The sequence below is a fragment of the Crocodylus siamensis genome, chromosome 7 (assembly GCF_052110815.1).
Source record: "Crocodylus siamensis isolate JL-2025a chromosome 7, ASM5211081v1, whole genome shotgun sequence".
In the NCBI taxonomy this organism is placed as follows: domain Eukaryota; kingdom Metazoa; phylum Chordata; order Crocodylia; family Crocodylidae; genus Crocodylus; species Crocodylus siamensis.
This window is the reverse complement of record NC_143401.1, coordinates 88,513,018-88,537,537: the sequence shown is the minus strand read 5'-3', so window position 1 is coordinate 88,537,537 and position 24,520 is coordinate 88,513,018. Positions and strand designations below refer to the sequence as shown.

General features: G+C 45.4%; 1 protein-coding gene across 1 annotated transcript in view; it reads left to right on the top strand.

The window, feature by feature from the left end:
• TRUB1 (TruB pseudouridine synthase family member 1) overlaps nucleotides 1-24,282 on the top strand; it is a 44,059-nt gene extending 19,777 nt beyond the window's left edge. The window contains exons 4-8 of the mRNA XM_090056681.1: nucleotides 9,579-9,660; nucleotides 16,988-17,060; nucleotides 19,007-19,146; nucleotides 20,232-20,288; nucleotides 22,177-24,282. Coding sequence (XP_089912807.1) covers nucleotides 9,579-9,660; nucleotides 16,988-17,060; nucleotides 19,007-19,146; nucleotides 20,232-20,288; nucleotides 22,177-22,391 — 567 coding nt within the window. The 3' untranslated portion in view covers nucleotides 22,392-24,282. The remainder of the gene's footprint in view (nucleotides 1-9,578; nucleotides 9,661-16,987; nucleotides 17,061-19,006; nucleotides 19,147-20,231; nucleotides 20,289-22,176) is intronic.
• The last annotated feature ends 238 nt before the right edge of the window (nucleotides 24,283-24,520 follow it).

Below are 24,520 nucleotides of genomic sequence, written 5' to 3'. Positions count from 1 at the left end.
CTGCTTCATCCATTGAGCTGCCCCTAAGAAGCCTGCTCTCCCAGGTTGACAGTTGAACCCGGATACTTTACAAAGTTAGTTTCCTAGACCCCCTGCTTAGTTATCTGAGGGCTTGTGTAGTAGCTTGGGCTATGCAGAGCTGCAGCAAACAGTGGCACAGGACCACTGAGGTGCCCCAGCTGTTTGCTGCAGCTTTTATTTCAAATGGCATTGCTGCTTCCATCAGCTGCATGGGGTTGGACTGCTGATGAGCTCTGGCAGCACCTTTTGAAGTAAAAGCTCCAGCAAACCTCTGAGCCACTCATCTTTAATTTGATAACCTGCTGTGAGCTGAGTTACAAACTGCCTGGATACAAATGATCCAGCTTCTAGTATATATAGTGTAGGGTTGCTAACTAACTACAAATGAATGGAGATCTCTGGCACTATTTGTGCCCATGCAACATCTTGTGCATCTTTTCCCATGCTGCCACTAAGGCGTAACTCGGCATACAACCTATTTTGTACATATTCCTTTGAATACAAGATGCCCTGGAACTTTAAGCCTTTCCCAAATTTTCTGACTTTCAATTTAAGAAGACAAAACGAAGTATCAAATAAAACATCAATAGTACATAAGGTGGGGCAGGGTGGCACCTTTGCGAATGGCTGGCTCAGAGGCATGAGCTTTCATTGGCAACAACCTGCTTCCTCAGACATTGGGAAAGGCCTGGTAGAGAGCGAGGGGCTGGGCGAAGGCACGCCGTCAAGAGATGCAGAGTGGGTTGATTGGCGCCATTGAGATGAACGAGGCAGTTAACACCTGGAGGAGCAGTGGTTTTAACATCTGGTCCAGGGACTGGGATAGGAAGAGATTTATTTACTTAACTCTAACTTAAGACGCAGGAAGAGATGTTTTGTTTGTAAAGTGTCCGTATGTTCAAAGCAATGTGGGTACACCAAGAGTACCAGTTTTTTTCAGTGTGTCCCACCTTGAACAAATCCAAACCAATTTTCATTGGAGCACTTCAAGGACATCAGCCCTCATACAAACCATGTCCATGGCAATTTTCATCTTTTCTTTCTTTTTTGCTCGAGCTGCCTTCTTAAGCAGGAAAATGTCTAGTATATTTTGCTTTTTTGGAGGTACAATTAGAAAATTGGTGCCCCACATTTCTCCTGCTTCCTCCACCTCCTGGCACTTCTGAAAGCAACTGAAGCATGTTGGCTTAAATTTTTTTAACGACATCTCACAGAAGATTTTAGAAAGATTTTAGAAAGCCATACTGAAGATAGAGGCATTCCCCCCACGAGCCCTACAACCTGACTCCCCCTACCACGATATCTGCATTGCAGGTACTAGATTTGCATGTTTGCTATGTATGGTTGAAATTGTAGGATTTCCCTGGCTCCCTTTTTCCCTTTCCTTTTTCTTCTGTGTTCACTGCTCCCAAAAAATACAGGTTATAAAAGGGTCCTAGCTAAACAGCATGGGTATTGCCTGCTGCCATCCCACTAGTGAGCTGGCTCACTGTGCTGTGTCTCTCTCAAGTGTCTCTCTTTCATACTCACCCCAGGGGCCTAATCTATTAATAGCAGTGCTTCATGCTCTATTAATATTCAGACTTAAAAAAAAAAAAAGTATAGAAAATCGTGAGGAGGCTGCCCTCCCTTTGCTTCAGGAGCAGTTGCCTCTCTCAACAGGGAGAGTGTTTGCAAAGCCAGTTCCAGTTAATACTTTTCTTTTATACTTTCTTCTGTCCTTTGTATAAATTATGTGCTGTGTTTGTATGCTAGGTATACATTTCTTCCTTCCACTCTCTGAAAAAAAATCTAAGGCTGCTACATTATGAGACCGTTCTTTTTAAATAAATAAAGAACATCTTGGAAATCAGAAACAGAAAAGACCTGTTAGCAGATCCAGCCTATTTCCCTTGCAAAACAGCTATGTTGTCTGTACTGCTTCCGTCTGCTGATGTCGAGATGCTGCTACCACCATCATTTGGACCTTACTAGCTAGCATTAGAAAGCTTCTCTGGAGTCAACGTACATATGAACTTTCTTAATTTTCTCATATTTTGGGTTATATCTCCCTTTGTGTCGCTTTAAAATTTTCTCTTTCTTCTATTAGCATCTCTTCCTCCTTTGGAAAGTCTGTATTATATTTTTAGGTGAAGACAATTCAGAATTTCCCTAAATCCATATATTTCAGGTAGTGACTTGGTGGCATAATCGGGGTGCAAGCGTATCCCTTGCATGATCCATAGCACAGGTGCTAGAGATTGGAAGTGGAAAGTTAAAAATTAGCTTTCATTGTAACCAAAGGAAATGACCTTTGTCAGAGAAGTGGTTCCTTTGTCGACTGGGATATTTTGGTGGGTAGCAAGGTCTTTGCTGGGGGCAAATGACCAGAATTTGCATTCAGGGACCCTGCAATGCCAGGCAGATGCACCTGCAGCCATTAGATGTGATAAGCCCTTGTGCTTAGCTGTATGCCAGTGTGTTGCTGAAATCTGGGCACGACTTAATGTTCCTATTTTCATGAAAACCCACTATTTTGTTCCATGTCTTGGAGCTCTCTGTGCACTCTGGCCACCTCCCCCAGGCAGCTGAAACTCTTCCTGACCTCTAGGAAAACCATCTACTGCAAGCCCTGTGATGAGCAGTTTTAGTTTTTCACATTGAAAATCTGGTCAACCCATGTTACAGTGTTTTAAATAAGAGGCTGACATAAGGGGTCAGCAAATCCAGTTAGTCCCGGGTAAAGATCAGATAGTTTTTCAGCAATGACAGTACAATTACAGCATCTAGCAGTAAATAAAATTTAGTGCAGCTTTAGCACAAAGTCAGCTTTTTTTTTTCTTTCAGGAGAAAAATGGACAGGAGAGAAGAGAAGTTGTAATGCGTCTATATTAAGAGGACATGTTTGGTGTTCATTAATTTTGGAACTTGCTGCATCATAAAATATAAAATGCTCGTTCTTTTGTTTGCTTCACTCAAACTCAATGTTTTTTCTTGTCAACCTGCTTTCGAATTGTTGAGGCACTTTGGTTTTAATTGGTCTGAATGTGACAGCTGCAAGTCCTTTGTTTTCTAAGTTAATTGGGACTAACATCATCCTTCTTTTTCTCCTGCCTCTCTTTTTGCATTGTCTGTTCCTATCTGTTTTGAACAGTACCTAGCATCCTGAGACTGCAGACACCACCATGGCAGAAATGCCAAGTTAGGTAGATAACTAAGTGTAGTAAGGAATTAATGATAGATCGTATAAATCTGTGGGTACATACTAAGTGCAGTTTTTAAAATAACCCTTTAGGGCATATTTATCAATAAAGAGTGGCCCAAATCTGCTCACAAGATGAACTCAAGGGTATTGGAAGTGGATGCACGAAGCAGGCAGCTGGCTGCCTGGGGCATTGTGGCAGGCATGTCGATCCATTTGGGCTCTACCTAACAGCTTGCATTGTCCGTGCATCACCTCTTGGGTTGGTCTTTTGACACATTTGCCAGGCACATACGCACGTTCTATTTTTGGTAAATAGGATTTTTTTCTTTCATCTCTATCTGCCGCGCCAGGGTTCTTGGCCTTTTTTCCCTCTTGTGGTCCCGTGTTCAGTGCTACTTTGGAAATTAGGTCATCCTCAGATGAACTCTTTAAGAACTGCGTGTGCCTTTACCTGCAGTCCTTCTTTTCCAGGAAATCCTAGCGCTGGGAGCCATTCTTGCAAGTTTCCCAGCAGCTGCTGGCGACCCTGTTTTGCAGTCACTTGCATCCCAGGGGATGTCGTGCTCTTCCATGTTCTTAAAGCCTTTTAAAGAGATGGTAATTTAGGGTTTCAAGGCTCTGGCCATGTTCCAAACAAAAAATTGATATATTAACAATTAAAACTGAGAAGCACCATTCTGTGGTCTCTGGCATTTGCACTGATAAGTGGTGCAGACAGGTCTGGCAGTCAGCCCAGGGTCTCTTACCGCTGTGGAGTTAATAGTGAGGGCTACAGAGAACCCTTTCAGCAGTAGAGAATGCATTGCAGCCCCGTCCAGCTCCCAGGTTCAGTCCATATCCTTGCTGATGATAACTCTGGGATATTTTCAGTTAAAGGCTAACGCTTTGTTTATAATGGCTGTACCTTAATAGGAGCAAGGCCATCGCTGTTATCACGGGGAGCGTTACCACTGGCACTAGTCTTTCTCTGCAGAGTCGAGGCTAATGGCTCCTGTTAGCAGACGGGGGGTGATTCCAGCATTAAGGTCACTCTCGTGCCTCTCAAGCGACAAAGCTGCTGCTTGGTGGCGCGAGCCATCAGAGCGGGTGACAAACGATCCCAAGTGCACGACATCTGGGTTGTGTTGTACTTGATGCCATCGCTGACCGTGTGCAAGGGTTGAGTGCTTGAATCCCATTTTAAGGCCTGCTTCCTCTCTGGGCGAGCGGGACAAGCCAGTCTTGTGCTCTCTTACGGCGTGGAGAAGCAGTTCCTGCCTGGGTCGCTGGGATGCCGGGGCCTTGGGGAGAGGTCTGCGTCTGGTCTCATCATAGAGGGGCTGAGAGAAAGCAGTTTTAGAGGGAAGAGTCTGTCCCCCTGCCAACGTCAGTGCAAGCAGTTTGAGCCGGTGGTGCCTCGGACCATGCTCTGCGCCATCCCCTTGGCCTCTGGCGGCCGTGAAATGCCCGTGCCTTCCTCCCTCCCCTGCAAGTTATGTTATCAGCTGCCTGTCTCTGCCCGAGTTGTCTTGATTGCTTTGCAGAGGGCAGGCGAGCAGGTGATGAAGAGGATCGTGACTCCCTGTCGTCTGAAATCCCACTCTTAATTTGCATCGCTGTGGCTGGGAAGGAGCGTCCATGCCAGTGCGGCGCACTCCAGCGCTTTGTCTGTCCCTAAAGCTGCCTGGTAGCAACTCTGGCGTTGGCTCCGGTTGCTGTGGCAACGAAAACCTCCCTCTCCAGACACCAGCAAGATTTCTCTCCAAAATGGACTTTGTTGCAGCGATTGCATCCTTTGTCACTTGGAGACTGGCTTGCTCTATTGTGCCCTGCGTGGGACTGCTCCGAAGCTGCGGCTAGGGCAGGGTGCTGCCCCCATTTCTCAGGCTGGGCTGCATGGTGGGGAGCACGTTATTCTGGCTCTTGGTGATCCGCAGTGGTTGCTGATAAACTTCTGGCTGGCATTCAGGGTGCTGGTTTTAACCCCTCAGACTGGAAGTGCTGCAAGTACTGCAACATGGCCTCCCTCCCTGCGACCTGCAGTTGAGGTTGTCAGAGGGGTGGGCGCATGGCGTGAACACGCTGCTGCTCCAGTATTTCTGGGAAAGGTCCCAGGAGAGGTCAGATTTGGTGATCTCCCAAGCAGGCTGCAACGCCCTTCCTCCCTCTGCCTTTGTCACGGGTTGAGATGAATATACTTTATGAGCAGTTGATTGATCATGGGTGACTTAGATTTATGCAGGTCATTTGTATGATTTAGATACCAGTGGAGCTGGGATGGGGTCCCCAGAGGCCCTGCAACTGAATGGGGGTCTCTGGCTATTGCTGAGGGGAGTGCAAGTGAAAGTACAAGGAGAGGCAGCTCTGAGTTTTGAGACGGTCAGGTAAAAAGTCCAAGAGGAATCGGAGGTCAGCCCAGCATTTTAGCCTATTCTCTACACGTGCCAGTTCCTGTTGCTTACAGAATAGACCAAAGATCCTGTACGTAACCTATAATACATGACTGCCTATTCCCAAGGATCTTACCGAGACCAGTCGTGAGCCAGTAGTGGCTCTTTTCTCCCGCTGGACCTGCGCAGGTTGCTTTCTGCAAGTAGGGACCATTACATTCCTTGCTGTTGTAATCTATAACTACCATGTCTACTTGCATGCATGGCATACCCTTTGTCCAGAAATTAGCCATCCAAAATTGAGGTGCCTGTTTTAAGTGAGGAAGCTGTTTTCCGAGCAGGAAGGGCCGAGTGGGGATGTTGGAATAGCTGCCGGGGGGGGCGGGGGGGTGTGCTTTAACCCTGTCACAGTTGCTATCCAATTCACCTGTAGCTTTGGGCTGAGCAGTAAGAGGAGAGTGAGTGATGCTACTGAGCGGACACTGTCCCTGCTCTGTGTGGTCAGCATCCAGCCGTGACTCTGGAAAGGTCTTTTTTTCCCATCTTTCTACCATCTTAAAACAAGCTGAGCATCTTATTTGGGAGCATGTGGTATACAAGGAAATATGTTATATTGTGATTTAGCTCTATACTTGGTTAAGGATCTTTTGGCCTTTTGCCATGGTTTTTATTTCAAATGAGAAAACTTTACGATATTTCACATTTAAGGGATCGAAACCAAAGCGTTCCACTCTGAGTGGTGTCGTTTATGTAATCTGCTTACATATAACATGCAATATATCTCTTCACTGCTGGGATGTTAGATTGAGTGTGTCATTGTAACAGATGACCTGAGGCAAGTTACTGGTAATCAAGGCTGAAAAACCATCCTTCAGACCCAGGAAACGCTGGAGTTTCCATTTGGGAACTTCTGCTATAAAAGCGTGGGGTCTACAGCATGACCTTGAGAGTTCAGGATTGTTGCAGGGAATCAGATCTGTTCACATACTAATTGTAATGTATGATTTACCAGCCAGCATTTTTCTCTCTGGCTATGGTGCGGTAGTTCAAGGATTATTTTCCTTTCTTCTATATTCACCAAAAAATCAGACCCTTTTTTATCTTGTAACAGTTATTTCAACATGTTTAGGGTTGATATAAAACTTATTATAGTCCCTTCTTCAGTTTGACATGGCGTGGAGCATCCCATCTTGCCCCTCTGTTTGTCTGGTGTGCAAGCTTTGGGGATTTTTTTTCCCCTCAAATGCTTAATTTTGCAAATTGAGCCTGAGTGTTTCGGTGGGATTTGAGCATCAAACACCAGCTTTATGATAAGTAAAGCAAAAATGTAATGCATTTCCTATTTTAATATCCCCCTCACCTTTTGTTTGGTAACTGTTCCCATGGAGTCCCTCTTCCATTTCCTAGCACCTAACTAAAGAGACACTGCAAAGTGGTAGGGCGTCACAGAGCCAAGTCCAGACCTGCTCAGGTAGGTGGCATCTTCATGTCCTCTCAGGACCAAAGTCATGGGTGTAATCTGTAAATTACTACTTGCATTTCTTTAGTACTTAGTGGGTGTACAAGCCAAGTGTGTGTTACACATTAGGAAGTATAATCTGTTACTGCTTACACCCATCTCTTGGCCAACTTTTACCACCTTTGAATTTGGTCCTGAGATCGTTGTTGCAGATGTGTCCCTTTTGTGCTAAAGCCAGATTCTGATTTCGTTTATATTGCCTGTGGCGCACAGTTTTTAGCCTCCTGAGGAATGAAATAGTTTAAGCTATCTAAAGTCTTTAGGCTTACTCTAAAGGGGCATCAGAGTGAAATGTAATGGCCTGTGATATACAGTAGGGCAGATTTGGATGGACTAATGGCACCTTCTGGTTTTGAACTTGATGATGGTGGGGTTCAGTCTGGTATGGTGTGAGGTCCCATGTTCTGAGAGACATGTGAAAGGGATAGTGAGAGGGACTGATCCATAAAAAGACTCCTGTGAATATCACTGTGCTCTGATCGGGCCCAAGATCTGAATGTCTCATCGCCTACAGTACTAGAATTGGCGGTGCGGGAGGAGATGGGTGAAGTAGGAAGTACAATAGAGAGAAAAATATATTGACATATGAACAGGGCTGTTGGTTGTAGCCATGTTGGTCTAAGAACACAGGCAGACAAGGTTCTTTGGGTAGATGTGAGATCTTTTATTGGACCAATGAAGTAGTTGGGGGAAAAAAATGTTCTCTGCAAGCTTTTGGGCACAAACACCCTTCTTCAGGCATTGGGAGAGTTTGCTGGTGAATTGTGTGCTTTCCTGGGTAAAATAGAAGACAAACTTATTCTAGTCTACCCAGAAGAGCACACAAACACCAGCAGACTCTCTCTCTGCCTGAAGAACGGTGTTTGTGCCTGAAATTTTACAAAGAAAGATTTTTCCAACTATTTCGTTGGTCCAACAAAAGATATCACATCTACCCAAAGAACCTTGTCTCTCAGTGTATGAACAGGTTACTCCTACCTCACAAACTTAAATCTTTTGTGTGAGACATAAGTCATAACAGTCTCTGGCCAGTCAAGATCCCACAGTCATTTTCATGAATAAGGGTATTCATTATGATGTCCTTGCCAAATTCCAGCACTGCTCATTATATCCATTTACTAAAGTTGGCTCGTGATTTCACGTTGGATTCAGCATTCTTCTTTTTTCAGGTCTAGACTATTGTGCGGTACTGTATTTCATGCCTAAGCAATTGGTGTGCTTTGCCTTACAGTCCACTAATGGCAGGTGAGAGACATTGGGTGCATCTACACAAGCAATCAAAGTGATGAAATAAATTCCATTGTCGTTTGTGTTGGAGTCAGCCGCTCTCATGTGGATGTTTTACACGGGTGCTCAGGACTTCAGCAGTTAGAGCCAGGGCAGAGCAGCCCTAGGCTGGCAGCAGGGTCTTGGGGTGGGGGTTAAGGGGTCAACTGGGTGGTGGCATTGGGCAGCGGAGGGGCTAGTTGGCAGCAGCCCCCACACTTGAGTACACCAAGATCACCCAACACTTGTGCCCCAGTCAGTCCCTGTCACAGTCTACGTGTGCGTTTGATTACATGTAAGTACTTCACCATAAAATAGTACTGCTCCCTTAGGGTGGAGTTAATTCATCTGCGTGTAGACTGCATGTGTAGACTGTGATGCTTTGCTGCGAAGCTAATTACAGTAGAAGTTCTGTTAACTGGCATCTTACCAGCCGGCATGCTCAATTAGCCGGCATGCCAGCTCGTAAGATAAAGTGAAAATGGAAGTGCCCACTGTGGCGCTTCTGGTTTCTCCGAGCCCACGCGGCCCGGGGCAAAGCAGCCAGCGCTGCCGAGCCAGGGGCAGAGCAGGCTGTGCAGGCCCCCCCTCCCTGTCCTGTGCAGCCCACAGGGTTTGTGGGAGGTGCAGTGATGCGGCGGGACACCCCAGATGTGGTGGGAGAAGTGGTGGCCCGGGCCACTCAGTTAACTGGCATATTTTGTTATCCGCCATCCCCCATTCCTGGGGGATGCCAGATAACAGAGGTTTTACTGTAGTCAACTCTGCAGTAAGGCGTACATGTAGATGTACCCATTGTGTCTCTCACTGGGTTAGGATGAAAGCATCATCATTCCTTCTGGTTGAAAACTGCTACATGTATTTATGCTTAAATTATACCTTATGGTCTCCTTCTCTTTCATCAATTGCACTACAGTGTTAAGCCACTGAAACGTAAGGACTTCATGAAAGTAATCTTACTATGGCTTAAGATCACCCAACTCTTTCTGGGATTCTTCAGTCAGTGAAACAATATGCCCAGGAAATGCTTACTTTCATGGGTTTCCTATCTTATATCTTTGCGTTTGCTTACCAAGAGCTGTCCAGTTGGCTTAGTCAAGCCAGATCTGGAATAGCATTATCTAAAGTTCACACTGAATGTCCAGCAGTCTTTCTTTTTAAAAGCCCTTGTACACATGACTCATTGATCTTTCTTTCTTTTTTTTTTTCCCCTTCCCAGAAGTACACAGCCATTGGGGAGCTAGGAAAAGCTACCGACACATTAGACGCCACAGGAAAAGTAACAGAAGAAAAGCCTTATGGTAACAGTAAATTAATCATCTCTGCTCTAATCTCAGTGCAATAAGTGGTCTCTGTCAGAGTAAAGTGAAGAACAGATTTTGGACTTCAGAAATCAAATTTCATTCCAAATCAAACCACAGATTTATTTCAGCATTAACTTCAGTTCCTATAATCTCAGGAAACTGGGCTCAGCACAATTGTTGATTTTTCATTTTTTAAAGAAATCGGCATCAAAGGAGGAAGGAAAGAAATAGAGGTAGGCCTGGCCATATTTTTTTCCTGTTTGACACGTCCTTTTGTTGCCAGTAAGGCTCTCCCTTTTCGTTGCACGGTCCTGCGAGGGCCATCTCCTAACGAGGTCTTTCCAGACTGAAAGTGATGGAACATGTCAGTTTCCCCTCCCAGAAGTCCTTTTCAGTGTAAACATCTTGATTTTTTTTTTCAGTAGCACAGAGGACTTTTCATACACTTACTTGTAGACTCCCTCTTTTTTTTTCCCCCTGAGATGCCACTTTACAATGCAAGTAAATGTATTTCTCTGATACTGAGAGCCTCGAACTAACTAGCAGCTATGTCAGTTCATGCTTCCAAAGTTGGTTAAATGATAGCTTAAAGAAACCACTTCATCTCCTGGTAATATTGGAGGACTGATGGAGGATGTACCTGAATGTTTTTGCCATTAATTGTTCATAACACAGAAAATAAAGCTCCAGGTAAGTGGTCTCTCAGTAACTCCTACAGGCCTACTTTGTTTATGATGCGAAATAACAGGTAAGAACAACATATTACCCTTCATTATCACATGATGGAAGAGGTGTATTTGTGTTCCCCTTCCATTTTTCTTACTGCAAATGTAAGGAGATAGGCTGCAAGTTGCCGCAGTTGGAATGAACCCCTCTTCCAGTTTGAATTGTACTCACAATGTTGGATACCAGTATCTTTTTGACTCACTTGTGTTGCATGAAGATCTTGCTAATGTAATTTTTATTTCAGTACTGAGATGTTACCAAAAATCCAAGACCAGTCGGGTTTTAGAAAGACAAAACTACAGCCTGTCTGTGATCAGAATCTTTTTTGCAAACTTAGACACAGAATTAAAATAGTTTTCCTTAATGATTCCCTCTTCTAAAAGCCATATTAAGATGTAATTACATTCCCCGATGATTGTCCATTCCCTCTTAGCAGGTAGGGACTGCCACCTAAGTCAGATAAAGAGGCAAGGGACAGTTCTGTAGGTCACACTTTACTGTTTACATGCCAAAGCAAAAGAATAACCACTTGTCTTAATGCCTACCTAGCTACCTGTGACAGCACGGTATAGATTCTCATTTATACCAGCTGGGGAAACACAGGAGGTAGAGGAAGGTGAACTGTGGACTGGCAGCAGGTCATCTTGAATCTGCTGAAATTTCCAAAATCCCCTTAAAATAAAGCATATATAAAAAAAAATAGAAATAGATGTTTTAACTTTAGTAAATGTTCTCAGATTGGTTTTATTTAAATGTCTTTGTTTCGCTGAGACTTTGGGAGCTAGACTGAATTGATTTTTCTCTGGACTCGGAAGATACCAATTAGCTGGGATCTATGTCCTTGTGAAAATTACAATCCCGGAAGGGAGGATTTCTTTCTTTCCCTCGCCCTCGGGGAATGCTGCTTGCCAGGAGGCAGCTTGGATCCCAGGATACTCAGTGCACATAGTGCTGCACGGGGCTGCTAGACCCTGGGAGCCGCCCCTGGTGGCTCGGGTCTGCTACCCTCGGCATGTAGCCGAGCAGTCTGTGCCCGCAGTGGTGCATGGCATCTCAAACCCTAGGAGTGGTGCCATGCCACTTGGGTTTGCAGCGCCCTCCCTGGTGTGAGGCTGAGCACCCGGGAGGCACCAGCGGGGTGCACTGGAGGTCCAGCAGTCTAGGTCCGGGTTTCGGGACCTGCATGAGGTGGCCCAAGCCCTAACAGAAGGCAGAAGGCAAGGCCTGGGCATCAGGACCCGCATGAGGTAGCCTGATGCTCTCCACCCCATAACATTATGAGCACGACTTCCCTGGTTGATCAGGCCATGAAGTCTTGTCCGGGGCTCCTGGTTTCCATGTCCGATGTCAAGACAGGATCTTGGGTCGGGGACAGGATCTCTCCGGGTTTCCTTCAGGAGTGTTCTCACCTCTCTTTATAATCCCATAGAGCTTGCATTTCTTAATGCATACAATTAACTTAAGCCTTCCTCCTAATGTATATTAATACTCCTGCTTCTGTTTGCCAAATGTGGTTACCTTTAACTGGGGTTTTCTGTTCTGAGGTCATCTTTTCATCCTTAGGTTTTGCTCTGACTGTTCCTTTTTTGCCCAGGTTATATTTATTCAATTTAGTTAACCAACTTCCAGATTCGTTTCAAATCAGGGACAGTATTTTTCCATCTTCTCCTTTTACTGGGTGCAGGTCTTGACCACAGTTCAAGCTAAGCATGTGGCTTGAGCTGAGCACAAGGGTCATACCCCAGCCTGAAGGCCTTTGGGTCCCGACAGGAGTTCAGCACTGGGCCTAACCACAGGGAGGGAAGACAGAAAACCTGCAGCAATTTCTTTGAAGCAACCACTGGGCCCTTAGTGGAGCGTGTGTGCAAAAGGCTGCCCGCTGCCTGAACCATAAGCAAGCACTAAATTTTAGTCCTAAAATGGTCTCTAGGCAGCACTTCAAAAAACAAACTCCTGTAAATACAAGTTATACATAGGGCAAGGAGGTATTGAAAAGAGCAGCTTGTGTTTATCCCTTTTAAACCTTTAGGTTTTTGTTTGTTTTTGGAGGGGGGGGGGTTTCGGGGGGGGAGGAGTTGAATAGCAAAAAGGAAGCTTGTACAGCTAGATCCAGGTGGAAACTGTTGCATGGTTTTGTGAGTGTGGCCTTGGGTGGTAGCTATGAACATTGTTAGTCCTCTTCTTTTTGGGAGAGCCATTTAAATGTGGCTTTTTTATGTTAATGATCTGTAACAGCATGAAGCTCACTTCCTTCCCTAGCTCTGTGTAGGATATGTCAAGACATAGGGAACAGAATTTGCTGCCCCAGGCACGCTACCACTTAAGCTAAGGTCTCATTAGCAGAGTTGGTGAATAATTTGAAAAATAAAAACCTTTTTTCATCTTTTTGATTCATTTGCAATTTGACTTTGGGCCTGATCATCAACGGATGTAAATTGGCATAGCTCCTCGAGCTGCTACGACCGCTGTCATCTTCATGATTTATTTCCTGATTGCTTTTTTTTTTTTGCTATAGTTTATGGGAATCCATCCTAAACACATGTCAGTCTTTGGGCAAAGAGCATTGTCATGCCTGCTAAGTTGTGCCATTTTGTTTTGTAGACTTTATTTTTGCTGGTTTTATCTGCTGACCTGTTTTCCTGCTCTAATCTGATCAGTAGCTGAAAGCACTATTCACCTGGAAACTCCTGGTCTCAGAAACCAATAGTTATTCTGGATTTGGGGGGGGCATAGCAGTCCTCGACTTGCTCGTGCGTTGGGACGCTGATGGAATGATAGCAGGGAAATACTCCATCAGTATCCACTTTGTGCAGAGACCTTTTTGGTCACATCATTTCTCTAAGTGTTTAGGACAAGCTTTCTAAAGCATTTTTATAATGCGTACAGCCCATGGCAGATATGACAGCTGTATTTTAAACTGCTGTGGAGCAGGGTGGCAGATTTTTTGATGCTTGCACGGAAGGACAAGGTTCCTTTATTGAATCAGTCTTTTTCTCAGGTGCTTGAATCCCATATGAAGGGATATTATAACTCCTGCTGGATTATATTATCCGATGGGACTCTATCTCCAATCAGGTGAGGAGAATTAGAGTATCTCCCTAGAGCAGAGGGGCCTCAGGGTTGGGACTGAGAGGGATTGCAGGGGAAACCCAAGAAACAGATGCCTGGGGAGGATGTTTAGCATGAATGTGGGGTGCCATGGTGGGTGGTTGAATTACCAGCAATACTAACCCCTCAGAAATAGGTAAGTGCGCACTATATAGAGTGTGTGGATATGCTTATTAAAGCAGGAGGGCTATTCTTCCAGCTTACGTGATGTTCAACCAAAGTCAAGGGCCTAATGTAAACCCATAAAAGCAAAGCCAGCTCAAAATGAAAGCTAAAAAATTCAAACTGACATGTTGGGCTTTGCAGAGAACGGGGAAGGGGCAGCCTAGATGTTTATCCTTTAAAAGGATATCACCAGGATTTAATACTGGGCTGCTCGCATCATGAGAAACAATTGGAGAGGAACATGAATGGTTTAAGCCCTCACAAACTCATCTGCAAGTGCTTATTGGACAACACACTGCACCGGCTGTTTATTAAGGGCTGAACTAGATCAAACCTCACATATTCACTTTTTTGGAAAGATTACTAAATTGCCTGTAGTACGAGTGATTTCCCCTGGAGCCATCATGGCTTTTTCTACTCCCCTCTCAATCTGGGGAGCGCGAGATCAGAGCGGGAATTGGACCCAGGTGTCTCACTGGGTGCCCTGACCACAAATCTAATCCAGGGGGTAAAAATTGAAAGGCAAGACAACCTGACACTTGTGCTTAGATCTGGCATGCCAGATTTTCGCCTGGAGCAAACTGGGGTTCACAGTGGAAGTGCTGACGGGATCATAAGAATACTGTTGTGTCAAGCTGATTTACAGCCATATGGCATCTGCTGTGACACCTTGCTCAACTGCGGTACTGCAAACGGCAAGGCTGTGAACAGCCCTGGACAAGAGGCTGTTCGGGGGGGAGCTCTGAACTGACAGTATAAATGATGCTACTGTTCCCCTCCTCCGTTCTGATGCGCATTGTTCTCTCTCAGCATCCTTGACTGATTTATGAGCCGCTACAGCATTACTATTAATGATACTTCTTTAGGCAGCTGCTGAGCGTAGTGGCGGTGTCTGCTCTCGAGGTTGCAAAGTGTTTAGGTTGCACAAGTGAACAGTTAGTCGTTTTGTTTTTTAAAGCTGCAGTGGGGAAAAAAGCTTGTCTTTTGGAGGAATAAGCCTTATTTATATCCTGACAGCTGTCTGCTTTGAGGAGAGCTGCAAGAAGAGAGCTTCTTAAAGACTGAAGGATGAAAGCTAATAAAGGGACTGTCATTTTATTTTATGTGGAGTGTCACTTTGCCTGGACTCCAGAAAGGTAACAAGAGTCAAATCCTTCTGTAACGGCACTACTCAGGTCATAGGATCATAGAAAAGGAGGGTTGGAAGGAGCCTCAGGAAGTCATCTAGTCCAACCCCTTGCTCAAAGAAGGACCATCCCCAGCTAGATCATTTCAGCCAAGGCTTTGTCTAGCCAGATTTTAAAAACCTCCAAGGATGGAGAGTCCACAACCTCTCTGGGTAACTTCTTCTAGTGTTTTACTACCCTCCTAGTGAGAAAATTCTTCCTAATATCTAACCTCAACTTCCCTTGCTGCAACATGAGACCACTGCTCTTTTTGCTCTGTCATGCGCCACCGCTGAGAACAGCCCAGCTCCATCCTCTTTGCAACCAGCCTTCAGGCAGTTGGAGGCTGCTGTTAAATCCCAACTTAGTCTTCTCTTCTCCAGAAGAAATAAGTCCAATTTCCTCAGCCTCTCCTCATGTGTCATGTGCCCCAGCCCCTGAACCAGTTTTGTTGCTCTCCGCTGGACTCTTTCCAGGTTGTCCACATCCTTTCTGTAGTGGGGGGGCTCAAAACTGAACACAGTACTCCAGATGTGGCTCAACTGCGGTACTACAAACTTCACAACTGCACTTCTTTTACTGCCCACCGAGCTGTACCACCCGGCCTCTGATGCTGCCTGTGGGTCCTGGAGTAACCAACAGGCAGTATGCAGAGCGTGGTAAGTGGTGGACCAGTAAGGGGTGCTCCTATACTGAGCCGCCCACCTCACTGTGCTCAACCAAAAACCGTGCCTGGGGCACCTATGTCAGGCCACCCGCCTGTCTGGAGCAAGCCTGGGGTAACCACCACCACCACCACCCAGACCTGGGTCTTTTTTAGGGCTCTGTGCAGCCCTGGGGTACACAGACCCTGCAGACTTTGGGGGTGCTTTGCCCCCGGCAGGATGCATCTGAGTGCTGCTTATAGCCTGCAGCATTAAGAGTAGCCTCCCTTATGTCACTGAGCAAAGGGAGCTATAAGGCTAATCTTACCCTTTCAAGCACTGGCAGCGAAGATGTGCTAGAACAGATAGCTTTATTAATCAAAGAGGGAGAGCATGGGGAAGGAATACAAAACAAAACGAATATTGAAAGGAAACTGCCTTGAGCAAACCAGTATAGGCTCGTTTGTTCCTTCTGATACGCATCTGGAACACAGTCCTGAATTACTGGCTAAATATCAGGTAAGTTACTCACATATTCATCCAGCGATTTCTGGAGGCCTATGCTTCTGTGCTTGTGCGTTTCCAAGAAGATGTCTCTGCCCCCAAGATGGAGTGAACCTTTAAATAACCTTTCTGATCTCATCACCCAGACCCCACCAAAATCAGGTATTTTCTGAGCACCACCGATGCTGACCAGTCAGTTTGAAAAAATGTGAGCCCTCACCTTGAGTAGTGACCACTGCCTTAGGACCGCCCCACCAGGTCAGTGGCAGGAAGGTTGCACAAAGGACCTGGACCCATGAAGAGGGAATTCCCTTCCTCCTTAGGGGATCAGCTAGGCCGCCAGGTGGTTGTCAGACTCATGGGCAGAGACAGAAGGAGAAGAGAAAAGCAAACCACCCAAAGAGGCGGCTGGGATGGAGTTTTTTTCACATGTTACGTGGCCCCAAAGCTGCCGCTGCCAGCAGCCGAGCCGCAGAGAGGATGCCCGCTACTCCAGGGCTGGACTGCACGTGGCTTACTCAACATATGAATGTGTAAGGCGGAGTGGAAATAGAAAATATTAACAAAATAATTTATGCTGGGATTTTAGCAGCTTCTGATTACCGTCAGCATGGTGTGTCAGGAGTCCTGGATTTTCCTGCTGACCACCAGTTTCAGCAGAATTGGCATTCACAAAATCTGTTCAGATCTGTGGAGTGGATGGGACCCCCCAGCTAATTCACGGAGATAAAGGAACATGGGTTGGGAGAGGAGATAAAGGGAAAAGGTGAGGGAAGCAGAGGGGGCAGGAAAGAGAGAGGTTCTCTCTTTGGGTCTTATTTATACACCACCTCCTGGTTTAGATGCACTTACACAGGGGAACTGGACGCCGTACTGAATATGATGGTATTTCATGTTCTTTGCATTGCTCTGTTTGGCATTTTTTTCCTAGTTTGGATGGTACCCCCCATAAACACCAGTGGCGCCATATCAGTAATCAGTGCTGACATGTGTCCTCTTTCCTCTTGACAGATCAAGTAACAAAAGGAGATCTTGAAAAAGTGCTGCAGAAGTTCACAGGGGACATAATGCAAGTTCCTCCACTGTAAGTCTGGTATTGCTAGATCTGGGCATGACTAGTAGTGATGCTCCCTTTTGGGAAGCTTTTCAGCAGAAGTCTCTTTTGCCAAGAAGCTGTTTGGACAAGAGGAGATCGGCACGGTGGGCTTTGGAGGTTATTATTAACCTGACAGGCTCACTGCCTAGGGTTGCATCTGATTTAAACACAGGACACAAACTGTCCCTTGAACTCTGCTTTGTGGTGGCTAAATTTTAATACAGAGCACCGTCTGATGTTCTTAAAGGGCTTCGTTGGGACTCTCTTATCTGTTAGTTGGAGGAAAATATTTCAAGGCCTCCGTTTAGTTCTATAAAGTAAAGGGCTTTTTAGGTTTCATGTAGATAGATCTGAGATCATTTTAAAATTTACGTGCCTAAAAACCTAATTCTGTTTCCTACAAGCGAGTGATACATCTGTACATCTTAATGGGTATTTACCTATTATTCAAAGCCTGATGTTGGTGGCTTTTGAATAAGGCCATCTGTCACTAGTGAAATGAATGTAATTTCATTGATAGTGGGCACTTGCACAAGGCTATGTAGTTGGCAGTTGCTACCCCAAGATACCCGAGATCAACACTGGAAGGTTATTTCAGGTCAAACTGTGAAGCGGTGCTGTATGAGGCAACTTGCCTTTACAACACCCGCTGCAATGGCCATTGGTGAGTCCAGCATAGTGCTGTGAAGATGGGCAGTGCCATGGAGCTCACTGGGACAACTTGTGTGCAACAGAAGCCCTGCCCAAATTATACCTTTTTACTGGTGTAACCAGCACAGCTTTTGTACATGGAGGTAAATGACAGCAGGCTCGTGAGCATGTCTGGATATAACTGCATGCATTAAGGACTCTTATGGCACTTGGCAAGTGAACAGCCTCTAGGATCATTTGGGGACAGGCAGTGTCTAAACCAGTGTAAGGAAGCTTGGCAGAATTTGGTTTCACTTCTTAATAATTTTGCCAGGTAATATCAATGCTTATTTTTAAGCGTTTCTTTCAGTTTCTATCGATTTTAAATTTTCAGGATTGTGAGAAATTAAGGGGCTTGGGGGGCAGACATTTATTAATGGTGGTATACTATTGCAATAGTGCAGTTGAACTGTAGGACTGCCGCCACCGGAGCGGCAGAGCTGCCATCAGCCCTGGCTCTGCTCGCCTGTAGCTCTCTCGTCCACCTTGTCACTTCTTCCCTTGTTCGCGGTCCCTTGGGGCTCCTGGGGGTTGCAGTCTGAGGTAGTCAGCACAGATGTGTAGGAGTGCTCCCCCTGTTGTCACACGCTCCGTCAGCTGTTATTTTTCTTTTGTCCCCTTTCTGTAGATTTTGATTATTAAAGATGGAAATATTCTTTTGTTGGGGTGTGTCTGAGAGGTAAAATCGACATTTATCAGCATTTACTGATAAAGATTGAACCCTGCCAAGCCTAAATATAGCTTACGCCTCTGTAGTTTTCCATTTGATTTTCTCTTAATCTGTGGTAATTCTCTGCCAGAGTCAAGTAAATTTAAACCTCTGCAGGATTACCTTGTAAATGAGTAAGAAAGTTAGACCTCTGTAGGATTACCCTGTCTTCTGTCCCCTCCTGATTTATTGGTGAAAAGGCTGATTTTACCAGTGTAAACATGTCATGTGTCCAGGCTCAGAGTGAAAGGAGCTCTTTTCATTGTAAGTGGTAAATTCGGCTCTGAAGCCTTTTCAAACATAAGTGTCAAATGATTGACTCTCTTGTGTTTAGTTTGCAGTTAACTAGTTGCAGCATAAACACACCACTGTGTCTAAAAGGTTTTAGCAGCACTTGTTCCTTTCTTTTTTATAACCACTTGAAGAAGATTAGAAGGGTAAAAATGCATCCTAGTGGAGTGCAATATTAATGGTGTCAAAAGCCTGGAGAGCTTGTGTTCTGCGTGACACGCTTTTGTATGCTCTATGTAATCAGCTGTTCTGCTTTGAAGAAAGATGGACAAAGGCTATCGTGTCTCATGAAGAAAGGAGTAGCAGTGGAAGCAAAGCCCGCTCGGCCGGTTAGCGTTTACAACCTGTCTCTCCAGAACTTCCAGCCACCGCTGTTCACGCTGGGTAAGAGCCAAAGATTTGACACGGGCCGATGCCCTCGGCCCGTTGCTAAGGACTGCCTACACGTAGCCCGGGACCGAGCTCATGGAAAGGGTTGCCATTCCCACGGTCGGTTGTTTTGATGCAGGGCCGCGTGTGGACATTCCCGTTCTGCAGTGAGCATGCTGCATTTGGGTTGAGCCGAGGCTCATTAGACGTAGATATTATTCTCACATGCTGAGTCCACGTGCAGCCCTCGGACTCGGTCCCTCCTTTGCAGGCCTCCCTGCTCACCTCTCCTCTCTCTTGCCCCATCCCAAGAGCTGCTGACAGCTCTGCGGTGTCTTGAAACGGGGAGGGACAGTGACACAGTAGGGAAGAAGGGGTTAGCCACCGCCTGGAGCAGTGTAGATGGGCAGCATGTCTAGAAGCAGAGCAGAGAATGGGAGAGGCCCTTCTCACTGTCGACCTGTTTGGTGCTGAACATGAGGGCAGGAAAGACTTACGCCGTAGGGAATGGCCTAAGCGTTCCCTTGGAAGTCCTTTGATGTACTGCATGGTGTATGGTAAGTAGGTAGGAGCACTATATTTCAATACCGTGTGTTATTTAAGTGGTTATTTTATGGTTGGGTGATTAGCAGCTGATCACAGGGGATTGGGAAGGGGGGTAAGCTAAAGGTGGATTTTAAAATGTCACAGTCCTTGTCGGAGCTGCCTGCGTTTTGCGCTGTGCGTGTCGTCAGTGTTCGGGGGTGGGGAGGCAGCTTGGGGTAACACTTTCAAATAACTGTTTTTCGTCATTAGAAATTGTGAAACTTAACGACCTTTCAAGTGAACAAGGCTGAAGCACTTATTAAAATGCCATTGCCAATAGTTAATTTATAATGCATTTGCTGAATCGCTGCTGTGTTTGCCTTCTCTCCTCTCTGGCTTTGCAATCTCACCCGCACATATGTTACAGGATGAATAATTTATATCGTATTCCATAAATATTTTATCACCGGATTGTTTGCGTAGTGCATTTTTACATTTGTTTGGGAGCACAGTTTTTATGTAAAATAGATTTCATACTGGGCTGACAATTTACCATGTCACTGTTAACATTGCAGATGTTGAATGTGGCGGTGGCTTTTATGTCAGAAGCTTGGTCAGTGACATTGGCAAAGGTAGGCAAAGAAAAAAGCATGACAGTTTAAGGAACGAATGTCTCTGGTAATACAAGAATATTGTCATTTTCCATATCTCTGGTCACCAGACCTGTGTATTGGGTGAAAATGCTGCGTTCTCATCATTCATTTTATGTACTGGAATATTTGCCAGGAAAGGGTAAGCGAAGGAGGGCAAATATATGCCAGGTGATTCCTGGTGGAGGCTAAAAATTGAGGTCAGTAACACTATTGGTCAAGCAAAAATATATATATGGGGTAGGGGAGAGGGAAGTTGTATGGAAAATTTTACATTACGAGTGAGCACAGGAAGAAGGACAAGCTGTTTCTTTTAAATGCAGAAAGCCTTACCCTGATTATATTAAAACCCTGCTTGCTGGAGACCTCTTCCCATTCATGATTATTTTGCTGCCTTTCATCGTTCGTGAGCTATGTTGCTTTCTTATTGGGTTATTTGTCTGGATGCCCTACATCAGAAGAATGGCACGATGGAGCATCGGATAGACCATTTAAATGCTTTTCAAGGCTAAATTTGCCATATGGAAAGCTGAATGGGGAGAGAGAACAGCAAGAATTTCAATACTATATTTTGTGCCTTGGCAAGTCAAGGCTTCCCTTTTCTTGTTATTGTCTGCGTGGCATTCTAGCTTGTGTTTAAACCTTTGAAAGACAAATTAAAAGCCAAGGTCCCTGCCCCAAATTTGCTCCTTTTCAAGATTTAAAGTGCAATAGAAATCCTCCCATGGCTGAGGGAATGCAGGTGTATTTTAAACTCTATCGTTCATCCTACATCTAGTGGCCCATTTTGTGTGCATGTTGGAGTCTTCAGACCCTGCTTACCGATTTCATTTTATCTTAATGATAATGACTTATTCTCCCAAAGTATATTAGATTTTCCCGGCTTCTTTTGGCTTATACTGCCCTAATAATTGTCACGGGGGGGATTTTTTCCCCAAAATGCCCATCTCTGTTTTCAGAAGGTACGAAAGCACTGACGCTCTGGAGGGCCTGTCCGCTGCAGTGGCAGTGGTGTCTAATGGGAATAGGGCCAAGTGGACCTGCATCCACAAGCATGCTCCCAACCTAGTAGCACGCCCTGATGCTGCTCTGGGCTTATCCGTCTGAGCTTGCTCTTGAGTCTTCTGTCTCCAGCACACATGAGAGCAGCTTCACTTCTCACCTTTTTGGAAAACGTAACAGGTGGGTGGGAACGTTGCTTGGACCCGTCTTTGGGCCCTGCTGCTGCCAAACCAGCTTCTGAAACCAGCAGCAGCATAGCTGCATGCACACAATGCCAGGCATAGGGCAGTTATCCCTGTCACTTGGTGGTAGTCAACCCTCCTCAAGCTGACAGAGCTACACTGCTCTGGGGTACGGGGCAAGCCTGCCAGCAGCAAGATAGCCTGCCTGAGGGTGCCACTTCTGGTATGGGTAAGTTTGGTACAGAGACACGGACTTTCATTCCTAAGACCTAACGTTGCTTCTCTGCATGGGGCTCAGGCTCCAAAGTCACTGAGGCATTGTTGAAAATTTTACCGTGGGGGAACAAAGAGTGCATATTAGACGCTGTTCTTCATCCTGCACCCAGTGGCCCACTGCTGTTTTCATTTTTCACCTCGCCTGTTTGTTAGAATTTGGAAAATCTCCTGCCAGCCTTTGATCTGATTCCATTCGGCTGGAGTAAGCCTGTTGAAATCGAAGAGTGTTTGAGATCCCTGTTGATATAAGTGAGCTGAGAATATGAATCCAACCCTTTTTCTCCAACTAGGAATATGTGGAAACACTATAAATATTTGACATGGGATTTTTTAATGAATTCCATGATTTATAATTTGGGCTGTTCACTTTTTTTCCTGGTTGTTCCCCGCCCCCCCTTTTTTCCATGCAGAACTCTCTTCCTGTGCCAGTGTGCGAGAGCTGACCCGAACCAAGCACGGGCCATTTACCCTAGAGGAGCACACGCTTCATGAAGACAAATGGACAATTGATGAAATTGCACGGTCCCTAGAGCATTGCATGTCTCTTCTCCCAGAAGAACCGTCACATAAAAAATTAAAGATCGAGCATTCGGAAGAATCTGCTGTGAGCTGTGAAGATAAGTGATAAGTCAGGTCAAGGAAAGAGACTGAATGATTGAGACATTTTGAGATTGGACTGGGATAGTCTTGCCTTCCTGAGTAAATTTACAAGCCTATACATGGAGGGTGATATACTGCAGTGCAAGGAGAATGACCCCTTTCTTTCATATGCACAAAATATCCAGTGCTTATTGCTTCCTCACTTCTCTGCTGTTTTATGCACTGAAAAAAGGTCTCTTGCTAAAAACTAGCTCTTCGCTGAAAGATGCTGAAGAGAGTGTATCTTTTTGTTACGACGTTGATACCAAAAAAAAGTGTTTTATTTTTTATCAAATTTGGTAAATTTTGAGGGAGAGAAACAATTCATTTTTTGTGTAGCTGTTAGTCAAACTCAAATCCTGGATTATCACTGTAATGAAAGCCTGTGCCAGTTTGACAGATGCAAAAATGTGGAGTGACATTGTATTTCTTTTCTTAAAGAGATTCCTCGAACTGGAAATGATTTCACTGTAGCCCTGAAATGGTTTCAGTTGTAGTACCTATTGTTTGGTGTGGTCTTTCAGTGGAACATTACCCAGAATAAGTCGAGCACAAACTGAGCTTTTAAACATACCATGCAGTTAACTGCTCAAAAATAGAAGCAATCTCTAATGATAAGTTGTATTCCTTACTAATGTTAAATGGGTTGGAGCAGTGGGCACATAATCAATGCACCAGCATATAGTTATGTCTTGTTTTCCAAGGGGCAACTTTACCCCAGAGCAGCATGACTTACTCTGGTAGACTGGCACATCATGTGACTGCTTCTCTAGCACACCGGCGTAAATGTGCCATGTGTAACTCCCTTAGTAAGGAAGTGAGAGCTGGGGAAAACTCCCACTTCTGTTTACCTGAAGAAATAATGACCAAAAAGAATGTCGCTGAAAACGGTGGCTGCCCACTGTTCAAGGCCAAATGGAAACATAATTTGACCTACCATATAACAGGCCATAGACTTTTGCATGGTAATTCCTGCAGCGGGGAAAATTGTTCTTCGTCACCATGTCTGTCAATGCTCTCGGGCCCTGGAAGTTGGGGCTGCCCCATATCTTTTGTGTAGACACACTGAACTTTGAATTTAAAGCCCCCCAAATGTTGGTAATGAAACTTACCATTTCCTCAGGGAAACTGTTCTAGTGCTTAACTGAGGAAACCCATCAGGATTTTACAAAGGGTGGGGGTACAGCAGCTGGAGCTGCAGGTGTGGCTGCATCCCCCTTTCTCCCCCCAGCCTCCTCCCCGCTCTTGCAGCAGCTGGGGACTTAAGTCCTGAGGAAGGTAAGAATTCCCACCCCCCCTTCCCCTCCATACTTGGAGGCATGTCTGCTCCCCTCCTTTCCCCTCCCCTTCCTCTCCCCCACCCGCTGCTGCCAGCATCCGTACTGTCCCGAGGCAAGGGGAGTTCCTGTCCCACTCCAGCTGGGCTATGCTTATTCAGGACGATGGCAGCTGTGGCTGCTGTTCCTGCTCCTGCTCCCAGGTCGGTGGAGAATGCCTGGGGGGAGCAGGCAAGAAAGGGGAATGCACCCATCTGCTGCTGCCCCAGTCCCAAGCTGAACCCAGCACCCACACAGCTCAGCTTCTGCTTCCCTCACTCCGGGGACAGCGGCAGCAGCAGGCTGTGGAGGGGATGGAGATGGGAAGGTATATGCCTTTAAGCATGGAAGAGAAGAGAGGGGGATAATTCTTACCTTCTTTGGGACTTAAGTCCCTGGCTGCTGCTCTTGTGGCATGGTCAGAAAGCAAGGTGCAGCTGTGCCACTACCCCCAGTCTGGCTTTGCCCTAGGTTAATGGTTTTCAGCGTTGAAAAAAATGTTTCGTGTTTTCAGTCTTCTAAGTGAAATCAGACTAAATAAAGATTAAGTTTCTCACTGTAGATGTTGGAGATTTCTGCTTATTTTTGTAGTTCTTACTGATAGAATAAGAGATTTCAAAATCCAGATAAGGTTCATGAAGTATAAGACTTTTTGAGTTTTTATCAAACTTGAGTTTCGAGCTTCAGGTAGCAAAGGGCTTAGTGTTTTCCTTCTCGTGTCTGCATATCTATTCTTGGTCTAGGTGAAGTTGACATATTAAGACATGTAAAATTAGGGAAAAGTGTGGTCAGCTTCAAA